General features: G+C 38.0%; 2 protein-coding genes across 2 annotated transcripts in view; one reads left to right on the top strand and one right to left on the bottom strand.

Moving 5' to 3' along the window:
- Window positions 1-22690, bottom strand: part of LOC109852190 (platelet endothelial cell adhesion molecule-like) — a 363548-nt gene that overhangs the window by 220905 nt on the left and 119953 nt on the right. The window lies entirely within an intron of this gene.
- Window positions 1365-6162, top strand: LOC109852187 (cytochrome P450 4C1-like). The gene is made up of 12 exons (XM_020423110.1): window positions 1365-1728; window positions 2135-2244; window positions 2514-2604; window positions 3343-3528; window positions 3670-3760; window positions 3861-3963; window positions 4083-4188; window positions 4406-4512; window positions 4635-4703; window positions 4780-4948; window positions 5181-5360; window positions 5594-6162. The coding sequence occupies exons 1-12, from the start codon at window positions 1581-1583 to the stop codon at window positions 5758-5760; spliced, it is 1527 nt and encodes a 508-aa protein (XP_020278699.1). The 5' UTR covers window positions 1365-1580; the 3' UTR covers window positions 5761-6162.

Below are 22690 nucleotides of genomic sequence, written 5' to 3' on the forward strand. Positions count from 1 at the left end.
ACACCAAGTTAAAATAAGTGTGATATATCAGAGAAAAGTGAAATATATATATTTTGCAGTAGGTCACTAAAAGCTCCAACATATATTATTGCTCGACACGGGAACCGAAAAAAGCTCAGGCAATACATCTTGTAACATCGCAAAAGTGTGCGATTCTCGCCAGTAGCTTACTAGCTCGCGAGTGAAATGATGTCGCTCACGACTTGCAAGTTTGCGCGACTACTACTAGCCGACTGGTGTAAAATGGGGGAAGGGAGAAGTATGAAAAAGTTCAACTTGAGAATTTACGAGCTGACGCGAGAAAAAAAGTTTTGAACGCATCTAAATACGGCCGACCGATAATCGATATTGGAAGGGAGACCATTCCCGTCATGGTGTCGGCGCGCCACAGTAATGCTTATACATTTAATGACACACGGGTTGAATCGCCAAAACCTACGCGGTTGCGCTTTCCTTTCTTTTTTCTAACTCTTCTCGCAAGCTCTCTTACTACGACTAAACACTCTTTGCTAGACACTTTCATTCGAGCGTAAAACACGGCGCATTTGTAATTTCCGTGCAAGAAAGAAAAACACTCCAGAATTTCAGTCTCTCGCGCGTGTCTTTTGCTCCGTTCGCCACGTCCGTTGTTCCGACCTTCCTTTTTGGATCATTCCTATATGTAACAAAAAAAATTCCTATGACTGCAAAAGCGTGCTGCTTCTCTTATTCCGCTGATCGAGAAAGCGGATTCGTTCGCGCACGAAAAGAGAGCAAGTCTGTAAACCTCTGTCGCAAGTACGCAAACTCTCACGAATCATTTAACGATGATTTTTACATTTCCGGTGCCTCCTCTCCACAAAGACCAAATTTATGCGTAATTTCAACAACGATACGACTTTTGCGCGGCTCCAACCGGTGACCCGTCGTGAATTACTCGTGCTTTCGATTGCACATGACGATAAATTATTTTTTTTTCTGAGAATAAAACTTACTGCGACATTAGAATTTGCAGTAACTACAATAAAAAACTACAATGCAGTAAAGATCTACAATAAGGTATAAAAAACAAAGTGTATTTTTTAGACCTTTATACTTCCTGCAAGTCAGTGTATGAGATTACTTTTTTGTTTATTGTTTTTTGTTTTTTTTTTTCAGTGATCGTCACATCAAAACATATGTTCGCGCTTACTGTTGAATCGTATCTGTTGCTGTAATATCTGCTGTAATAAGTTTTTACAATAAAATTACATAACAGGTTTTTACCACACATCATCACCACCACTACTACAGAGAGACAGAAAAGAAAAAGAGAAAGAGAAGAAGATAACGTTTATAAAGCCATGTAAAGCTTACTGTGAATATTTGTTGTGAATATCCGTCTAGTGACAACAGTTCAGTTAATTTAATTATTACTTTTTCTATAAAAAACTTATTATTTTTCATATTGTTTATATGTCATGTGTTTAGGATAAATAACACGACAGTTATTTTTAATATAAAAAACATAAAATAACTTTGTGGTATCATGTCACATAAGAAGATCTAAAAGAACGTAAACTACAAGAGAAAACACAGTATACATATAACGTCACAAAACAATGATTATTATTCTAGTATTGGTTATTATACTCCTTGTATCGATATATCATTATTTATATTATGGAAAAAAAGAACGACTTCTTAATCATATTCCGGGACCATCATCTTTACCAATAATAGGAAGTGCACTTATCAACGTGTCAAATGGTAAAGAAAAAAATTTGATTTAGTGTAACTGCTCTTCATCTTCTCTCTGTATTTATACAAAACAATGAGTATTTGCAATATTTTTCTGTCTTTAAACATCTGAGATTTATTTTAGGAGAAATATTAAAGAAAGTTTAATAATTTATCACGAAACACGAAATATATAGTCAGTTTATATATTTAAGTTTATACTTCATGTTTTGTGATAAATTATTAAAATTTCTTTAATATTTCTCCTAAAATAAACCTCAGATGTCATAAGAATACATTTTGATATACATCGTATTTTGTATTTATAATAATAATTAATATTTTCTCTGTAATCTCAATTTTCAAAAAAAAAATAGTACCGAACAGAACAGACTTAATCTTATGAAATCTGACAGTATATTCTTATATTTCTCAGATAAACTATTGCACCGATTATTGAAACTACATGATCAATACTATCCAATCATGAAGATATGGTTTTCTCATGTACCATGGATAATAATACGTCATCCAGATGATATTCAGGTAAAATATATAAAATATAAATACTTATTTTTTTATCTTGTGTGAGTTTCTGTGATAATTTTTGAGAACTTATATATAAATACTGTAAACTTTGCAAATTGGCAAATTACTTTTCTCTTCAGATTGACTCAATCTACCTTTACATTTCAGATTGATCGAAATATTTAAAAGACACCCTGTATATAGTAACAAATAATTGCTCCTAAGAAGTTCTATCTATCTATATATAAAAAAGTTTTATACTAAATGATTGATGTTTCTTTGTCTAGGCTATATTGGGTAGCACGAAGCATGTTGAAAAAAGTTACATATACACCATATTTCATCCATGGCTTCAAACAGGTCTTTTCACAAGCAAAGGTAACATAACAACATTAATTACATTATGTATTGGAAAATTTCCTGCACTAGAACTAATGTGTTTTCTCTAAAAATAAGAGATATTGCAATATTATAAATTATAAAGGAATAAATGTAAAATAATATATATTATGCATATAGAAGTTTGAAATCTAACAGTGATATTTTTTACATCGAAATTGTTATACACAAACGCGCACGCGTTGACGTTTGTGAGTTGTGTCTTTTTTTACGTCATACGCAATTAGATTAGAATGGAACGACTCAATTTTCAAAGAAATAGCAATTTGTGAATACAGGTAATCCTAGTATAACGCGAATATTCCGTCCCACAAAAATGCCACGTTAAATTAATAGCGTTATACAAGGTTTGCATAAACGCGAATATTAAAACGACAGGGTTAGACTTTATTTTATTACAATTTGTAAATCGCGTTATATCGAAACCGCATTATTCATTACTTATACAAGGGTTATCTGTAGTCAGAAAAAGTGTTTCTGAAAGAAATCGGAAGAACACTATGATTTTCAATAATAGAACGATGTACTTCCTATTTTATTTTTAACATTAGAAAAGCACAATAAACAAAACTAGAACAAGTTTAATACAGACAAAATAGTTTCAAGCCCATCCTAGGGTTACACAACCAACAAAATGCTACAATCTTGCTGTAGTTAAAAAAAAAAAGTAATCAAAAGTATCTATCTGTCAAGCCAATTATTTCCTCTATGTTTCAGGTAGCAAATGGCATACACGACGAAAGATATTAACACCGGCGTTTCATTTTACTATATTGAAGCAGTTTATTGACATTTTCATTGAAGAAAGCAATCGCATGGTTGCAACTTTAAAAAATGCTAAAGAACCGGTTGTAAAAGAGTTACTATCATTTATGAGCAACCATACGCTAAACATAATATGTGGTAATTTGTGCCCTCTTACTGCATTCACTGTTCTTATTTTTATTACAAATACAAAATACAGAAAATGTATTCTTTTTAATCAAAACTATAATAAATAAAACATCGATATTCGTTACGCATGCACTGCATTCTTAATTGTAGAATCAGCTATGGGTATCTCTTTAGAAAATTCTACCAAATTAGAACATTATCATAATGCTCTTTATCAGATAGGTGAAGTCATTGTTTACAGGTAAATATTGTATAAATATATGATTTCTTTCAAGTATTTTTCATCAGCATATTATAAATACATATTATAAATAGTAATATCTTCAAAAATTGTTGTTAAGATTTCTAAGGCCCTGGTTGTATAATGAATGGATAATTGCATTGTTACCAATAGGAAGAAAACAAAGAAAACTTGTGAGAACTTTGCAAAACTTTACAGAAAAAGTACGTAAAATAATTTATAACCGTGATCATAGAGGTTAATACTTCATATTTATACAAAACAAAAACGTAGATACAAAATAAAAACTAAGCAGTACTAGATTTTATATATGTGTTTGTAGATTATTGCAGAAAGGAAACAGTATCACAAACGTACTGATGGTCGATATTTAAAAAATATCGAAAATGATACATATACAGAAGTAGATGATACAGAAATCATTGGAAGTATGTAACATTACAAAGTAGTGGATCATATGCAATCATGTAATCGTAATTCAGACAGTGAAACATAGTTTTTTATTACTTGAAGTAGATAAAAAGTTCTATAACAATTTTTCTCATATAAAATTCAATCAATCTGTTCTAAGAAAATTAATATTTATACTCTTTAGACAAAACAAGTTTAACAGAATTTTTAAACAGAAAACTTGCTTTTTTTTAGCTAAAAAAAGACGGCTCGCTATGTTAGATCTTTTGATAGCCATGTCGCAGGAAAATAATTTAACCGATTCAGACATCAGGGAGGAAGTCGATATCTTTACATTTGCGGTAAAAATTTATAATGTTTCTTAAAATTGTTATGTATATTATTTGATTTTATTGCTATGTATTATTGCTATATATTGTTACATGTATGTGGACAAATATCACATATTAAGTTATAATTACAGGGACATGATACTACAGCATTAACGGCAACGTTTGCTTTAATGTTGTTAGCCGAACATAAGGATATTCAGGTATCTGTCATTTAACATTTTGCAGACACATTGTATATATGTAAAATATATTCTTCTTACTTACCACCTCTTACAGGATCGCGTTCGATTGGAAGTTAATACTATCCTCAAAGAAAATAACGATAAATTTACCATGTCGTCGTTGCAAAATCTATCTTATTTAGAAAGATGTATTAAGGAAACACTGCGCTTATATCCAACTGTGCCTAGTATAGCAAGAGTGACAACGGAAGATGTAAAATTACGTGCGTATACCAAATGACTTTACGAAATAAACTTTTGGACATTTACTTATGTAATGATATCCTAATAATATAACTCGAAAGCTAATATACAATTACTTCCACTTTAGTAGGATACAGTACATAAACGTTTTCTATGCACGTGTCTTATTTGAGAAAATTCTTTAGAAGATTGTATGGGATAAATCAATAACAGTTACCTAACATATTCATCATATTATATATTTTTTTATAGAATCATACATAGTACCTGCTGGAACAGATATAGGTATTTATATCTACAGCGTGCACAGAGATCCCAATTTTTGGCCCAATCCAGAGATATTTGATCCAGATCGATTTTTACAAGAAAGAAGCAAAAATCGCCATCCTTATTCTTACATACCGTTCAGTGCAGGACCACGAAATTGCATAGGTAAGAGTGCTTATTATTATAATTTAATCTGACTAAAGACTATACTAAAGACTATACTCTATAGGTAGTTATAATAATAATTTAGTCTTATACTAAAAGTAAAAGAGACATATCAATATCTTTAAATAATGTAACATCATACTTCTTCTACCATTTTTTTACTTGGCAACTTTTTTTAATTTTTAAATGCCTTGTATTTTGTAACTAAACATTTTTTTAATTACAAATTGCAGGTCAACGATACGGTTTGTTAGAATTGAAAGTTATAATCGCTACGTTGATACACAACTTTTATTTAGAGCCTGTCGACTATTTAAAAGATGTAAAACTAGGGTATAGTACAGTGCTTCGCCCCGATCAACCAGTTTATATAAAATTTGTTCCAATTGAATCGTTATAACTAATCCACTAACAAAAATAGATCAATTTTAATTTTTTCTCTAAGTTACACGAACGAAACAATATTTTTTATATAAAACAAAACATCTACGTTAAAAAACACGTGTCTATTACTTCTGACAATTAAAAAATTTTCATTTAACAAAAGTATTGTTTAATCAAAGATTGTTGGTTTTCTCACAAATATAAATCAAAAATCGAATAAAATTATCAACTTTAAAAAGACCAACTTTTTCGAGTAATGACGTAAGAAACTTTATTAATCTTCATATTAAATTGATTTTTCATTGAATATATCTTTTTTTGTAGTTACTCATACGTGCATTATATTGTAGATAACTTTCACTAAAATGTACAATATTAAATAAAAAGTAATACATATCATTCTTTAGAATTCTTATAATTGAAATGATTAGTCTGACTCGCCGTGTGTCTGATCTCCTTCTATTCTACATATTATAATATAACGCGATGAGAATTTTAAAACAAACACGCTTCCTCCCAAAAAAATAGAAAAAGTGGTGAAAATGTACACTCTTAGCACTATAAAAAATCTGAAAATCTGTAATATGTATTGAAAATAAAAACAATGTTACTGTGAAAAAAGTACTTATACATTTCATTGCTAATAAACGAAGAATACGTGTATACGATCTTTAATTTGTTTATTATTGTCTCAAGTAAAATTCTTATTTTATCTCGTAATAACATGCAAACGTTGTAATAGAGAATTAAAGAATATAATAAATAATAAACTATTGCAATTAAAATCGCAATTTTTCTGCGTGAAGTCACAATTTCCGTGTCTCAAAAAATGAGATACTGCACAGACAGTTGTGTCTTGTCGACAACATCGTCCTCGTTTCAACGCGCGTATTAATCGTGTGCCTCTGGCTTTTATGCTCATTAAATTACACAGCCGTCGCTGGATACGGTGCCGTTAAACCAACGACATCGCCGGTACATTCACGATCCAGCGGTTTCTCTCTCTTTACCAAGCAAGCAAGAACAATCGAGAAACCAGAGAATTTAGATATATCTAACCTCCCAAACTTCGTCGAAAATTTCTCATCTTCGCTTTGAGCCTATATCTACGTTCGTTCGCTGCGCAAATTTTACGTAGATGACTACGAGAATTTCAGCCAACCGTAGCACGCCGCACTGTACTTACGATGTCAATAACGCAGAGACAGGAGACTATATGGCCTGTTACATTGTCTGGATATTGACGTGATAAAAGTGCGTCAAAATATCAATTGTTAATTTGACGTGCATTTGACTGCTCTGCGTACCAAGTTGTGAATCGCGAAACTTTTGATGAGTTTACGCATACGTGTTCGCATTACGCCGGCCTTAACGTTTTTACAACCGACAGTTATCTCGCACATTTCTCCACCAATGTAATTTGAGATGGTACACGTAACACGTGTCGGCGTGTAAAATTCAACAAACGCAATTACTGTTCCTCCTTCTCGGGGTGGAAATATTCTTCGGGACTGGATTTCTTGTATTGCGGAGGATTTTCCTCTCTCTCTTTATGTCGCGTTTCTCTATTGAATATTTATACGAACCAGATCTCTGTCTTTCTCTCTCTCTCTCTCGTTCCGCTCTCCCAAGCGTGTACTTCATCTCGAAGCTTCTCTCGCGAATCGATATACTCGGAACTGCGTTGGAACCTTCCCCCGGTTATCACACAATATGTACGTTGTAAGCCAGGCTTCTATTGTTACGATCAAATCAGCTTATCGACTTTGCTATCGCTTTATCTCGTTCGCGGGGAAGAAGTTTAGCGAGAGAGAGTACGGACCACGTACTCGCGGATATAGCACTCCAAAAGTGTAGAAAACTTCCGCGACGCGTAGCATGTCGTCAAGGTGGGCGCGGGTGTATTCAAAGTTTTCGGCACGCTTGATATTGATATATCGAAATACTTTCGTTTCGCGTCAGCACGTAGCGTCTCTCAACGTGAGCTCTCCTTCGATCTCCCTCTTCTTCAGATAACAGGATATTTTCTAACTCGGATAACCGATTGGCGATCGGACCTGTTATTCTTCCCGTCGCGAGTACGCGAAATATATTTTCCCGGGAGAAATATATTCCATCCCCCGAAGTTACTTTAAAGCGACAAAGACTAACCAGCGTGTATACGCTCAGTGAATTACATTACGCGGAGAGATCGCAATTGCGCGCGAAAAGAAGACAAACTCCTCGAATATTATACAGCATTTCTGTTCCCCGACGGATTTTTCTGCAAATTTTCTCACACTCTGGTCCGAGAATTCATAGTTGTTTCTCAAATCTTAGATCTCATCTTTAATCTCAAACTTCAGCTCTCAGATCTCGAATCTCTAGCCTTAAATTTTAGTGTAGTTGCTAATCATAATATTCGGTTTTTCATGACTGAGCGAGAGTATGAAAGCATCACTCTATGCGCAGATGAATGATTGATTCTTTTTAACTGGCGTATTGGTTTTCTCAACTCTGCCTACTTACAACATTAAGGGCCGAAGTGGAACTTTGTTCCACTTTTAGATAATCTATCTAATGGTTAAAACTCTGATTTGAGAGAGAGAGAGAGAGACAAGAACTGAATGCTACTCGAATGTATGTAAATTAGCTCCGTTAATTAATGTATATTCTTCGTGTTTCTTTGATCGGTGATAGCAAAAGAATGATGGTGCATTGTTAATTACTGGCTTCATCTTTCTTCGCGTAAAACACGTGTGCAATTTCATGATTGCAAATTAGATTTATACAATAAAATGCGTTTTGTACATACTTTTGTTTTTACTCTTCGGCAATTGAGTCTGTCGCCGAACACCAATTTCCCACGTGTACATGTTCTGTGTGTGTGATGCGCTCGTGACACACAGTCCTCGTAATTATATTAAATGAAATAAAGTTAGAGCACAAGGCACACACAGAAATTCTCGTGGATAATAAAACGAGCGAGCGCGCTGTCGCTTGCTTTGAAGTTTTTCTCGCATTTTCCGCGTCGCAGCGATTCTTGTTCCTCTGTTGATGATCGCGACGTGACACCGCGTCAATCCGTTTGGGATTCGAGAGTTCGTGCAAATATTTGCCATTAGTGTCGGCTGAAAATTTGACGATCGCGCGGAATTGTACATGTAACGACGACATTCTTCGATAATGAATGACATTTACGGCGGGCAAATAATCGACTGTTTCTGTTATATTGACATGTCCCCATTTCCTCGCGTGAAATATCGCGAACGTTTCAGTAAGAAAACAGAAAGAGAAGGAGAGAGAACGTTTTAAAGCACAATTAATCGGTAACAATCAGTAGAGCGCGAAGATGCTCGCGTTCTTAGCGACAGTTATTTTCGAAATGACGAAGCGCAAATATATACGTGCATAGGATTACCACAGAGCAAATATCAGTGACAGACGTTGCGGCCACGTTTCAGAGTCCCACTGGAATTGTTATTTGCACTGCCTGGTCTCTCGGTTACACGTATTCCTAAATATCGATCGCCCCGTCGCCGTGACGCGCACCAGGTGTACAACGAACGCGTGCGGCTCGTGTGACGCTTGTTACCTGACATTAGTAACTTTGACAACTCCTCGGCCTGCGGGCGGGCACGCGCGCGTTATCGCAACGTCGAAATGTAATTGTGGAACGACTACAGTTGGCGCATCTCGTCTCGATACATCGATCGCGTGGGGCATTCTGTAGTCTGGTTTGCGTGAAGTTTTGTCGCAAATTGTTAGGCCGGGGTACACCACTTGCAACACAACATCGTAACTTCAACGCCGTCGCGTAAGACCGACGCAATGTATGGACGTCTGTTGTCTCGTAACTTCGTGTTAAATTTAAATGCAACATAGATGTTCGCAGCAAAGTTACACCTGTCGGTATTTCTTCGCCGCATCACGAAACGTTAATGTTTTTGTTCGTGACGTTCGGTTTAAGTTTACGAAACGTTATCATCGCAGATAAAAATCGCAAAAAAAAAAAAAGGAAAACGTGACTCTTAGCGCAGAATATTTGATCAGTCAAATAAGCTCTCTTGATCTTAGAACACGCTGAACAGGCAGTTTCCACCTACAGATTAAACTGCGCGACTATCGTCATTGGCCGAGCCCGCAAAATTACTCGCATTATGCAAACGCAATTATTTGCCGTAAACATAATTACCGAAATAATGGCAATTAATTCCGGCGGCTGCACTTGTTACGTGTTCAGTGTGCGGTAGGTTCGGTACGCAGCTCGTAATGCCCGTACTCGCGGTTGGCCGCATCTAATTCTATATTAACACGTATGTAGACCGTGCATGTCATACTAATAAGGTGTGAGCATTATACGTGTATCGCTTCATGTAACTATAACGGTTAACTAGAATTTTAAGAAATAATTTAAGTAAAACAAATTTTCAGACGGAGACTAGAGGGTTTAGCGATATAAAATAAGTAGACCCGAGTCTGATCACGTATTATAAACAAAACCGGGAAATTGAATTACATAAACAAATCCGATCGACTCTCACGAAGGGAATAATGGACAATGAGCTCTCATCTACGGATCATCACGTGCTCTCCATAGCTCTCGTCGCTTCAAAGAGACCCCGCTATAAAATTCGAGAGACAAAAACTGCCGCACGATAATCTAAACACGTTATGTATAAACAAGATGGCCTTACTGACAAAAAAAGTCGAATTCAATAACATTAGATTAAATAAAATAATTACTCTGTTTAAAACCATATTCACGGTTAGTTTTTTTTACTCACACATTTACTTGAAGTTTTCAGAAATCTCAGAAATTGTTCGCAAACTTTTGAAACGCTACGAACTTTCCAAAGAGTAATTTAGAAGTTCTATTGAGAAAGTACTTTTGTTTTTTTTAGACATGTGGCACGGTTTAAGAGTGTATAAAGTTGTATCATAAAAATATGCGTTTCTCGCAAAACAAGTGACAGACCACCGATATATATATATCTGCATATCTTGTTTAGCGACAAAATATCAGCTTCTCCAATCTGCCGTAGCGGCACGATTCCATCGAAAGGAGAGAACGAAGAAAAGACGGCGGCACGCAGCACATCCGCCCGCATTGAAAACGGCCGGTTCTCTCGGCAAGAGACGATTTATAGCGCCGGCAAAAGAGAGGGAATGAGGAAAACGGGACGTTCGGCGCCATATAAACCATCATTCATTTTGTCAATAGCGTTCACCTCTACAATGGATTTCGTGTACGTATCAAAAGTGAACAGCTTTATTCTTTCGACGTGGCGTGGCGCGAATCCAAATGTTTCCCCGAGACTTCGCCCGCGAAAGGCGCACGTGAGAGGGTTCTTATTATTTTCTGGGAGACGCGTCGCGCGCTCTGTTCCCGCGTGTGTCCATACGTTATAGACCGTTCTGACGTGAGAAACGAGATGTGTCCTCCTTTCGCAGCAGTGTTGTCGCAGCCACTTTTCCGTCCGCGCAATGACAAAGTGGCCGAGCAATTTTCATACTTCGCTCACGGCGAGAATAGGTCAACTGACAGCAAAGTCGTCGGAAGTTTCTCCGCGGCCGATCAACGCCACCTTCGATACAGTTTCTTCGCCGTTCGACGGTTTTATCACAGTGTTTTCTTTAGCGAAAGATGGATGATTGAAGAACCAAATGGCTATTGAACGATAGTCGAACACAGTAGATCATTGCACATGATTCTTTTCGGAACACAGAGGAATATTCTTCTTCGACATTTTGATCGACGAATTGCACGAAGAAACGCAAAGTGTAATGCAAAGTAAAAAAAATAATTAATCATAACGGGATACGTTTGTTTATACAATATATATATATATATATATATATATAATATATATCGAATGTGCAAACTAGATAATTAGAACATTCCGATTGACATAGTATCACGTAATCAACATACCTTGAATATCGGATTACATTAATCCACGCGTAATTTGTATAACAACGAGTGTCCATGTCCTTTGCGGTAATATAGATAATATACATATAATAATAATAATAATAATAATAATAATAATAATAATAATAATAATAATAAATCACACAGGCGTGATCGGACGTGACGCGTGTGACGTCGCGAGTTTATAGAATACGTATGAAAATTGCGAATATCACATTGCCAGGGGTACACTGCGATGAAAATTATACACGTAGATGTGCAGGTGCGTTGTGTTGTACACAGACATGTTTGTTACAATTGGCATTATATTTCACCGAATGGCGCGCGGATCGGCGACGAGAATTCTGGTAGTTTACAATCGACGTGGTGGTTGCGAAATGTATTTCCAATTATGATCGGCAAGACGACTCTCACAGAGAGAACTTTGTCAATTAGTCTCGTTAATTAGACCGTCGAGACAGCAAGCGCGGACAACCTATGACCGTGCTGTTGCCTCGAGCCAGATCAACTTCTCCTCACGAAAGGTTAGATAGCTTTGTAATCGCGGCTATAATAGCTACGGTGAATCGATTCTTAGGTAAGCTACCGCTCGATAATTCACACTAGATGGTGATGCCGTTAAATTGATCGGTTTTCGTGCCAAGTTTGCGATAATCACGTCCTAACATTGTTATAATAACGTCAGTCGCAGCGTTTGGTGCGCTGTGGCGACTGTACTGTCGATCATATCAGCAATTCTGTAACGCGAATGTCTTATCCCGTTCTTGAAAAATTATATTTACATAATAAAAATAGCTTTTTTCAACAAAATTATATTTTTCCCAGTTATTTCCGTCTCGATAGAGTTTAAATTAATTGTTCGATTATATAACAAACAATAATAAACATCGCAGCTACATTTTGCTGATAAGATAAACGGTGGAAACATAAGGTTAACTATTTCAGCGCAACGGAAATATTTTTCTAACTATATTCGCACATCAGATAACATAATTTTCAATCCTCGAAGTAAGACGCGGGCAAGGCGTAGCGTCGGCGGGATATGAATATACCGTCACAACTCGCACCGCCGACAGAGAGCTCGGCATTTCAATGTCGGGTTAAAGACTTATAGGATAGTTTCCACGGGGTGATCCCGGCAAATGGACCAGCTTCCATAAACATGAATGGCACACGATGTGTCTGTCCCTCGGTCCGAGAGTACACCGTTTGCTTTCCGCCCGACATAGGAACGGATGCGCGGCGGGACCTGGTTGACGTTGAATTCCAGCACCGATGGACTCGCCAATAGCGTTCGTACCACTGCGGTGAACATGAGCGAAAGCTTTTCGCAACGGCGGGCGCATACAACGTACGCGAACGCGTGAGTTCATAGGCGGTCGCATTTCCGTCCAGCAGATTGCGGGCGCGCCACAGAACGTGTGAATAGGAAATTAAGGATTTTCTTTTGTCGAAAGACTCGATCGATCGAAAACGAGATCGCGTTTATTTTTTCGATCCGCTACTAGGAGAAACGGATGAAGAAAATGATAAAGCACACGACTAAAAAAAAAAAAAAAATATCAATCAGCAGTGCGAAACACTATACACAATCAGCGTTAGCAGTAGGATGCCTATTATGAGATAGTCGCCTAATACTGTTCTTTCCAAACAGTACATATACTTGATTCTTAATAAATAAACTTAATAGATAAACGTAGATTTATACTCACGTCATTTGACTTAAGTGATTTGACAGAAATTTTGTTTATTTAACGTGACTTTAAATCGTGAAGAAAATTCGTGATTTCGACTTCGAATTAGTCTCGAAAACCCAATACAGGTAACCTTTCATCCGATATGCTCGATAGAAAAGCATTGGGAGAAAAATCTAAGATATTAGACGAATTTGAACTCGGAATCTCTAGATTTGCAACTTTTGCACTGAAGCTGCATGATCGTCAGGCCGGATCCTATTTTTACTTATATATATGTATGTAAGGACCGACTCGGACGAAAATGACCGGCTCGTTTGTCTCCTTCACTCTCTTCGATATCACCCGCTGCCGACGATTTGCTGTTTCATCGGAGCAATTTAAGGGTGACTGCGCTCTTTACCCCCTTCGGGGATGCTCCGTAATCGAGCTGGCCCCGTCCCACTTCCTCATAAGAAGTTCCGAGCACGTACAATCCGAAGTCTATGCGCCACGCGCCAGACTAAACTCCGAAATTTCTACTTGAAGTCTCTCTCTCTCTCTCTCTCTCTCTCTCTCTCTCTCTCTTTCTCACTGAACAAATCTACTAATTGCGCTTATGACGTGCACGGTCCGCGCTACTGTTGTGTTGAACTTTACAGTTGAAATGTTCTTTAAACAGAACTGATGACTTTTCTCTCAATGATAACGCAAACATGATAATTCATTCGAAATAATTGCTTTGAATTAAATAAAACCACTTTAATGTCGCGGCAATAAGCATTTCCATTTCGTGCGCAACAACGATACTCGCACAACCGTAAAATCTCACTTTCGGACTTAAAGTCCCATTATCTGCTGAATGTGACCGTGTAATTCTTCATCTAATATGTAGAGTCAACGTCAACGCGAGATGAAGCTCGGGAACGGTCGCATTAAACGCCAAACGTGTGGCGGGAATGCAAAGTCTTTGTTCCGAGAAAACGTCGCGCCGACGACGACGACGACGACGACAACGACAAGAAAAGTGATGAAAGAGTTGGGGATGTAAAACGCGAAAACTCTCGCGCGCAATGCGTCCCGCAACTGCGCCCACACAATTCGGACGCATTGTACTTGACTACTACGTAGTCCGAAAGCGCTCGGTGAATTGCGAAAATATAATTAAATGCCGCACAATCAAGCGTTTCTCTTTCTCTCTCTTTTCTCTCTCTCTTTCTTTTTCATTTTCTTTTTCTCTCTCCGTATGTCCGCGAACTCGGCAAACCCTGATATTTTCTTGCGCGTAATGCGCTTACCTCGTTTGACATAGACGTGGCCGGATAGTAACGCGAATTGTAACCGAGAATCAGCGGCTCGTGATAAAACGCAAAGAAGTGGGATCAGAAAACGTATTTTCATAATTCCGCCGGCATCCGGGGCACGCCGCGTGTTCGCAATTAGAACGCAATTTAACGTTAGTGGCGAAGAAAAAGGCTCTTTACTCGTTACTGAAGGTCATTTCCGTGGCTCGTCGTCGGTGAGGCGAAGGTATTTTACGGCGCTATTTTCTCTCCTCGCCTCCTGCTTTGCATTATCGCGTTTACTTCGACTTGCAAGAAATCTCGCGCGTTTAACGCTCGCGGTGTTCAAAAGCGCGCGGTAAACGCGTCGAAACTACAATTTTTCCAAAACTCTCGTAAAAAGATTCCGTTCGAGCGAAAGATTGTTGCGTAATAATCTGCTTTTTTTCACATTTTCCAGCATTTGTAATTTGTAATTAACGTATTACCCGTCTTTGTTACACGCCTGCAGATATTGACTCTGCGGTGTGTGTGTGTGTGTATGTGTGCGTTGATTACAATGCGTCTAATTTACCCGCAAGCATGACATAATGGTCATTTGCGCAGTAGAGACAGCACTGCCGTCGCTTTGCTTTTGGTCAGTGATTGGTGTGTCTAAGGATAGTTAGATTGGACGAGTCAAGCTCTCGTACCTACTACTGAAGGAGAGCGCGTCCTCGTTACGTTAACATTTCCAGCTTCTGAAGTACTGGCGGACGTTCTCTCTTAGCGTTCTCTTAGTGGAATTTACTCACCGTTGAGGCGGTGAGAGGCCTCCCATCGAAGGAAAAATTTCACATTTATTTGCGGTAAGATACAGAGAATAAGAGCTCAAAAGAAGATCTAATTAAATTACAAATAAGTTTTTACCTCTAACCGCGGGAAAAAATAAATAAACTATATAAGTTGTTGAATATAAAAATATTGACACTGCAGAAATTAATTTTCAAGATATATACATACATATATATATTATATCTGATTAAATAATTGCAATAATTGAAAATAGATACAACGCTCTGTTAACAAACATTGATAAACGAACAACGCAATTGCTACACCAGCTCTGTACGCTTGCTAGGGCAGATTATTAATGTAAGTGCATATCGTGGCTCATGTTTCTCGAAATGACATTGCGAAGACAAACGTATGCAATTAATTAGTTACGCATACGAAAGCAGATAATTTTCACTCTAGAGCAACTAATTACTTCTCTTTCCCTTTTCTCTCCTCCCTCTCCTTTCTCTCTCTCTTTCTCTTTTGGCTCCTTTGTCAATCACCGCACGATGCCGCGGTTCGATACTAATACGAGGCGATAGCCGCCGGAATCCTATGAAGCTGCCACGTCTGTTGCCACGTCGATCGACCAAAAAGCGCGGCCTCTATCAATCATATGCTTGATATGAATCTCCAGCAAAAATGCAATTAGTGACATATTGTACAAAGTCATTTCTCTCTCTCATACGCTTTCGAGTTTATATCTAATTTTCACAGTTTTTGAAATTTGTATTGCGATTTTGTCGTTAATATAAAAAATAAAAAAACATCAAAATTATTATGTTTTGTTTTTTAAAAAAATTTTGAGAGAGCAAACATTAACTTGTTTTGCATTAAGAACTCTTTTGCATTAAGAATACTTTCTTAATTGTTAAACTACATAAATTATCATTTTTAATCCTAAAAGTGCGAAACACGCAGCGACTGTGCCCTGTGTGTGTGCGGGGTTTCCTTGCGCTCGTTAGGAAGCCAAGCTTTTGCAATGCGACAGATATCCCGGAATTTCCCTTTGCATATTTCAAAGGATTAACAAACACACACACACACACCCGCGTACTTTGCTTGTGGCGCGAGCACATCGTACAATACCTTTGGTAAAATATATATCGCTGAATTAAAAATCGTATTTTATTCTGTCACCTACAAAGAAATTCGATTTTGAAATATAATCGAATATCTATATTTGACCTCGCTTTTTATCTGCTTTTGCTAAACAATTTTTTTTAGCACATACTGAATGTATATATATTACGGTAACAACCGTGAGAATGAAGAAAATTAATCGCTCGGTATATATTCATTAAACAAATACAAAAAAAAAAAAAAAAAGTTAAACCCGTAAAATATTATCTGTCTGTTGTGGGAGCGTAAAGGTACATATATTAAGCGCGAAATTAAGAAAATTACACTCCACCCGCGCGCGCGCGCGCAAACCAGCCGGCGTAAATTTCTCAATGTCGGCATTGCTGTGTGTTTTTGTTTGTTTTGTTTTTTATTTCGCACTCTCACGAGAGAACCGAGACAATAACGCGTCCGGATAAAACACGTCGGAACAAAAATTACAACGCGCGCGGCTGTTAATATCTTACGATGCACTGCATAGCATAGGAGATCCGTAATTGCGTCTGCCCCTGTGAGCGCAAGTCTAGCCGATTTACGACACGGTGACACTCGCGGCATTCACCGAGCAATAAGTAACAGGCAAGCGATCCCTCCTCCTACTATTCGTAAGCGCGAAAAATTTATCACGATCAGAAAACGTTCTACCGGTGAGGTAATTTTGTTTGGAAAAAAAAAAAAACAAGAAAGAAAAACAATATATTTCGGATGCAGTGTGAATTTAATGCGCGCGTGTGAAGTGGAATTAAGTGTGTCACATATAAATGAAAATATTTCCGTATGGCGGAGAGTATAATTTATGTTTCTACATACATATGTCAGCGGAAAAGATAAAATAATAGCGAGACGCGTAATAAACGAGCAATTTGTTGTATTTTCCCGCCAAGATTTCCCATTTATTTCACGTCCGATATATTTTATACTGTTTTATTTTTATTTACTATTATTACGCGATAAAAATTTTGCGCTATAAATTACTTGCGCGCGCGCAATATCGACAAAGCAGCAACGTTGTTTCAAGAAATGCCAACTGTCGTATTACAAATGTTTCTTTAAACGCGCGAGCTTATGAATAAATAAAAAATCCGAAAGCGTTACGCGATGCACGTTTAAGCTATTCGTTGTTTGGACGTTCGTAATGTGGCCGGTAATGTTGCCGGCATTAAATATCAACATAAATCTCTCTCGTTACACGGCCGTACATCTTCATCCCTCATCTTTTCCGAGATAAATGAGAAGTATTCGAGAGTTCGAGACGCGAGAAAATGAAGAATCATTCTCCGTAGGAGTTGTAAATCTTTCGCAAAGAGCTAACTATCGCTCCGAGTGGAACGGGTGAAATAACAGCGTCCGTTGTAACGCGTTTTATTACTTTCGTTTTAGTGCCTCTCGCGCTCTAAAGGACTACGCGCTGCTGCTGCTGCTGCACCTTCGCGCGATATGTAACAAGGCTCACCCCCCGTTAGATGCTACAAACGCGCGCGACGCTGACAAAGTAAGCTGCGTGTTTTCGTTGTCGAATAATTCACCCATGAATGCCTAACCCAGTTGCATTTGAGTCACTACGTTACTAATGGATATTACGCTGCGGTTCAGGTTAGTCGCGCATAAATTTAACGTCAATTTATTTCGCTCATTGTCAGTATAACGACAATATTCTTTCAACAAGTCAAAAAATAGCAAAAATATTTATAACCGTTCTCACACAAACTGGTAATAATATTTATGTGCTGAAAAATTGCACTAGATAACGTGCAAAAAAAAAAAGCGAAGAATCGATTCGAGATAGAAATTTCATTTCTAAACTCGAGCTTTTCAAACTCGGTGACTTTTATGACGTTTTGATCGTGCTCTCTTCGTGTATTCCCCGCGTTTGCTCTTCTATCGGTTGTCAATATTCGACTATCGATCGATCAGAAGATATTCGCCTGGACTCTATCCGTGGCCACACGTATACGCGAAAATATACCAAGCCGCGTCTTGAACGCGGTTAATCCAACGGCAGACGGCAAAACTATTCGGCGCATCAGAATTTTTGCGCCACCAACCTTCGGCATGTGCGCATCGTCCACTCGACGTATAAAATCTGCCGGTCTAACTCTCTCCCTCTCCCTCTCTCTCTCTTTCTCTCCTTCCCTCCCCTTCTCCGCGCCGGTATGTCGGCAGTTCGACCGGAATGAAATATCGATTTTCAATCGGGCATAGTTTAACACTCGGGCGATTTCGAATAAAATTGCCCGGCCTCGGAGTGCGGTCTATTCATCCCCCTTTCCTCCTTTTAACCCGCACCGATTTCGCGATACACCGGCGGCCGTGATGGGAATCGAAACGTACGCTACCTATCTCGGAGGAGCGTGTTGTCATTCGAATCGGGACGTTATGGCCGGGGCCAAGAAAAATAGCCCGGCCGATCTCTAGTCTCTTTATCCGCTCGTTGCCCCCTTTTTCCACGATCCTCCGTCGCGCTGTATCCACCTTGGAAAAGCGTTAATGAGACCGGGCAGATCGGGTGTGTTGTATCCCACCGATATCGTTCCGGATAGCGAGTACTTTAATTGGAAAAGTTTCCGGCTGTCCCAACGCGCTGCTGCGCTCTTTGGGATGGCGGCGGTGCGCGTTGTATTTTTTTTTTTTTTTGTCCCCCTTTCTTGTCACGAAAATGGGGGATTTATGTTCGATAGAGTCCGAGCCCGATCTCCACGGTCGTACGCGTTTTCATTCGCCACCGTTGACCGGTAAATTCGCGGCACGCTCGGCCGGTCCCCGCGGGGCGCACGGGTGCGTGCACGATGCGGCACGTTTTATAGCAAAACACGACAGAACGCCCTCCGTGCATAGGCGTGTAAAATCTGCATCTCAAAAAGCCAGCCGATGGACCCGCGCGTCGTTGCACATTCGACGGACGCGTCAATGATAGAGACGGCGACGTCCCTGGTTTTGCGATGTGACGTTTATTCGTGTGCATATATATATATATGTATATAGTTTGCGCTCCGATCTTGATACATAAACACCGCTTAATAAACGACATGTCGTAACATGTGCTATAAATAATATTTTAACGAATGCATATCTTAACAATGCTATTAAAGACACGATTACTTATCGCACATTACTTTCGTGCTCAGCTCGCGTTAATTTACCGACAACCATAGCGCCGAGAATATCGCTGAAAGTTTACATTACAAACATGTTTTGTTCGTAATTATTTGTGCAAGAGAAGAATCGATAGCTGAGCATTTATCTACGGTGTTTGTATGCAAGACGATAGTATAGTTGCTTAGTATACCGCTTTAGTTACCGCTGATTTAAATTGCAAACAATAAAAAAAGAAAACTTTGTGAACTTACAAAAATATCGAGAAAAACGTGTCTGAAATTATATTTTTGCTTTAGTTGAGCGGTCTTTATATATTTAACAGAATACCCGGATAGTTTCGTCCGCAGAGAAATCCGTGGATATCGCGCGCTGACGTAAAAATTAACAAACAATAGCTGATAAAAAAAAATAGGTTTTTTTTTACATCTGACAAAGATTTAAAAATTCTACCGCAGCTGTGGATATATAAAACGTGTATATATTTTATCATAATATTCTAAAGAATTTTTGATCGGATTGAAAGCACAGACATATGCATTCTATAAAAAGTTCAATACATATTCTCATTTATGCGCGCTAATTAAGTTCGCATATTTTCCGTCGGATAATTATCCCTGATTATCAAAAATACTCTATTATAGAAAGTTTTTCTTCGTAAAAAAAAATAAAAAAACGTATCAAAAAAAGTATAAACAAAGCACAATAATTCCGAGAAATGATAAACTCTCGCAATTTTGTAAAATGGCATTGATCGCAAAATAGCTGTGTAATCGAGATGTAACCAATGCCACGATAAGAGCGGCGAGATATAAATAGCATCGACGGTACGAGTAAAAGTTCAATGATAAGCTAGTCTGATAACTACGTGACAAATATATATCGAAGAGAGAGAGAGAGAGACCGTCTCGTTATCAAGGCGTTTACTGTCGATAACTTCTCGAACTCAAATATGATTCCCCGTGGTGTCTCCAGCACTTTGCTATTTACGCTAAGTGCGCACGAAGTGAATATCAGATGCGCGCGCAACGCGGGTCACTGTATCGATTTGATATTCGTCGCGTTTCTCGCACAGAGAAAACAAGTGTATATTTTTTTCTAATTGCTTCCACAATCGTGCACGTACATACACATTTATGTAACGCTTGTTACTTGTAATATCATCGGTCGCGAGTATGTGTACGCTGTTTTCTTGATCACAATTCCGAGTTCCAACAAGTTGCAACGTGATACGTTGCGAAATGTATAATACTAGTGATACTATAAAAATAATATGTAAAAATAGTTTACAAAACGATACAAAACGTGGACTTACCGTTTCTTTATTTCTGCCTCATGCTTCATGTGTACTTACCGTCAAATAGTTTGATTCATCCGACCGCATCGAGTGTAACTATTCAAACAGCTGAATGGAGATCACAAAAAATTCCCATATGCACTTAACTGTTTGTAAACAGTCTTAAGCGCATCAGATAGTAAATTAAAACAAATGTCGTCTTCTATAAATGTACGCTATTCGTGCGTTGAAAGGCAATTTAAATAACAATTTCCGCTGTCAAGTAGCGAGGCAACGTTTGAGCCAAGTGAGCTTTGTTTACTGAAAGATGCGCGAACAGATTATACAAAGTGGCTTGTTAGACAAATTCGAATCAAGAAAAACAAGAAAAGGAAATTGTGTTTTATTATAGCAAATTGATAATAAATTTTCTGAAAGACATAAAAGGAGAAATTAACATAAAAAGAATATGAATTCTGATGTTATATTCGACAATTATATAATTATGTCTATAATAAGAATACGATCGCGCGTGTGTCTGAGATAGAAGAAAAGCGTGATATTTCTGTAACCAACTTTGCGGATTTCTGCGGATAGGACTATCTCTCTGCCGATGAAAATCAATATCGGCCTGAGGATACCCCGGGCACATGTCGGGCAAACGAACAACAGGACACGCCGCGCATATTTCAGAGCTTTGAGTATTTCTCTAACAATGCGACGCGATCTGTCTTTTAATGTGGATCACGTTTATGGTATCGCTGGCTTGTTTATCAAAGAGGTTTGTACATATATAGTCAAGTTACTTTAAGCCATGCCGCATAAAACACATCGAATAATTACAACGCGATTGTGTGAATTTCGAGAAACCGTTAATGATTAGCAAGATTAACATATCTGCACGCTTAACACTGTATACAGGTGTAATACTGTAGGTATACATTAGTTTTTTTTTTTTCAACCTTCTGAGGACCGGCATGTTTTTGATTGACTTTTTTATTTTAAGAGTTAATCCCTCCTATCCACCCTGCTTACCAATACATGTACGGACATCAGTTACAACATTTTCAAGCTAATTAAGAGCTGCAAACATTATACAAGTCCCAAAAAATTATTTAAAACGATTCAAAGTCTCTAAAGGGGCTTCCGGCGTCCTCCAAAGGTTAAGTACAAGTCTTAACGAAGAAAAATTTATCAGTATAAGAATAAATATATACGTTTATATGTATCAAAATATACGTGTCGATTGCAGTTATTTGTCACAGTTATAGCTGCGTTGGCGGCGATGCTTTTATTCGAAATTTGTGGTCATTGCCTTTTCATGTAAGCGACGCTGTCTCTCACGAAATGATGGATCACAATTCATCATCGCGTTTCGATCGCGCACGCCATTCGTTTCACATATATTGCTCGAAACGAGGAATAAAAAAAAAAAAAAAAAGAATTTTTTTTTTTTTTGACTGGTTTTATAAAGATGTAACCCATAAAACGAAACGTTCCAATATTATTATGCCCGTCTAGACGATGAAAGCCGAGATGAAAGCCGGTCGTAATAAAACCCGAATCCGCTGTAACCGTATATTTGCTGTTGTGCGAAGATTTGCCAATGCGAGCGCGGAAAAGGACATCTCCTCGAGCGTACGTAGGAAACGCTCAAATATTGAACACTGAGAATTCTCGCAACAGAAACTTGCCCCGAAAAGGAAAAGCGGGTACTCCCGATGTGCGTTTGTGTTTTCGCAGCGCGCCTTCGTTCTCTCCGCGAATAT

The sequence above is a fragment of the Pseudomyrmex gracilis genome, unplaced genomic scaffold (genome assembly GCF_002006095.1).
Source record: "Pseudomyrmex gracilis isolate BER0280 unplaced genomic scaffold, ASM200609v1 scaffold_25, whole genome shotgun sequence".
Taxonomy (NCBI): domain Eukaryota; kingdom Metazoa; phylum Arthropoda; class Insecta; order Hymenoptera; family Formicidae; genus Pseudomyrmex; species Pseudomyrmex gracilis.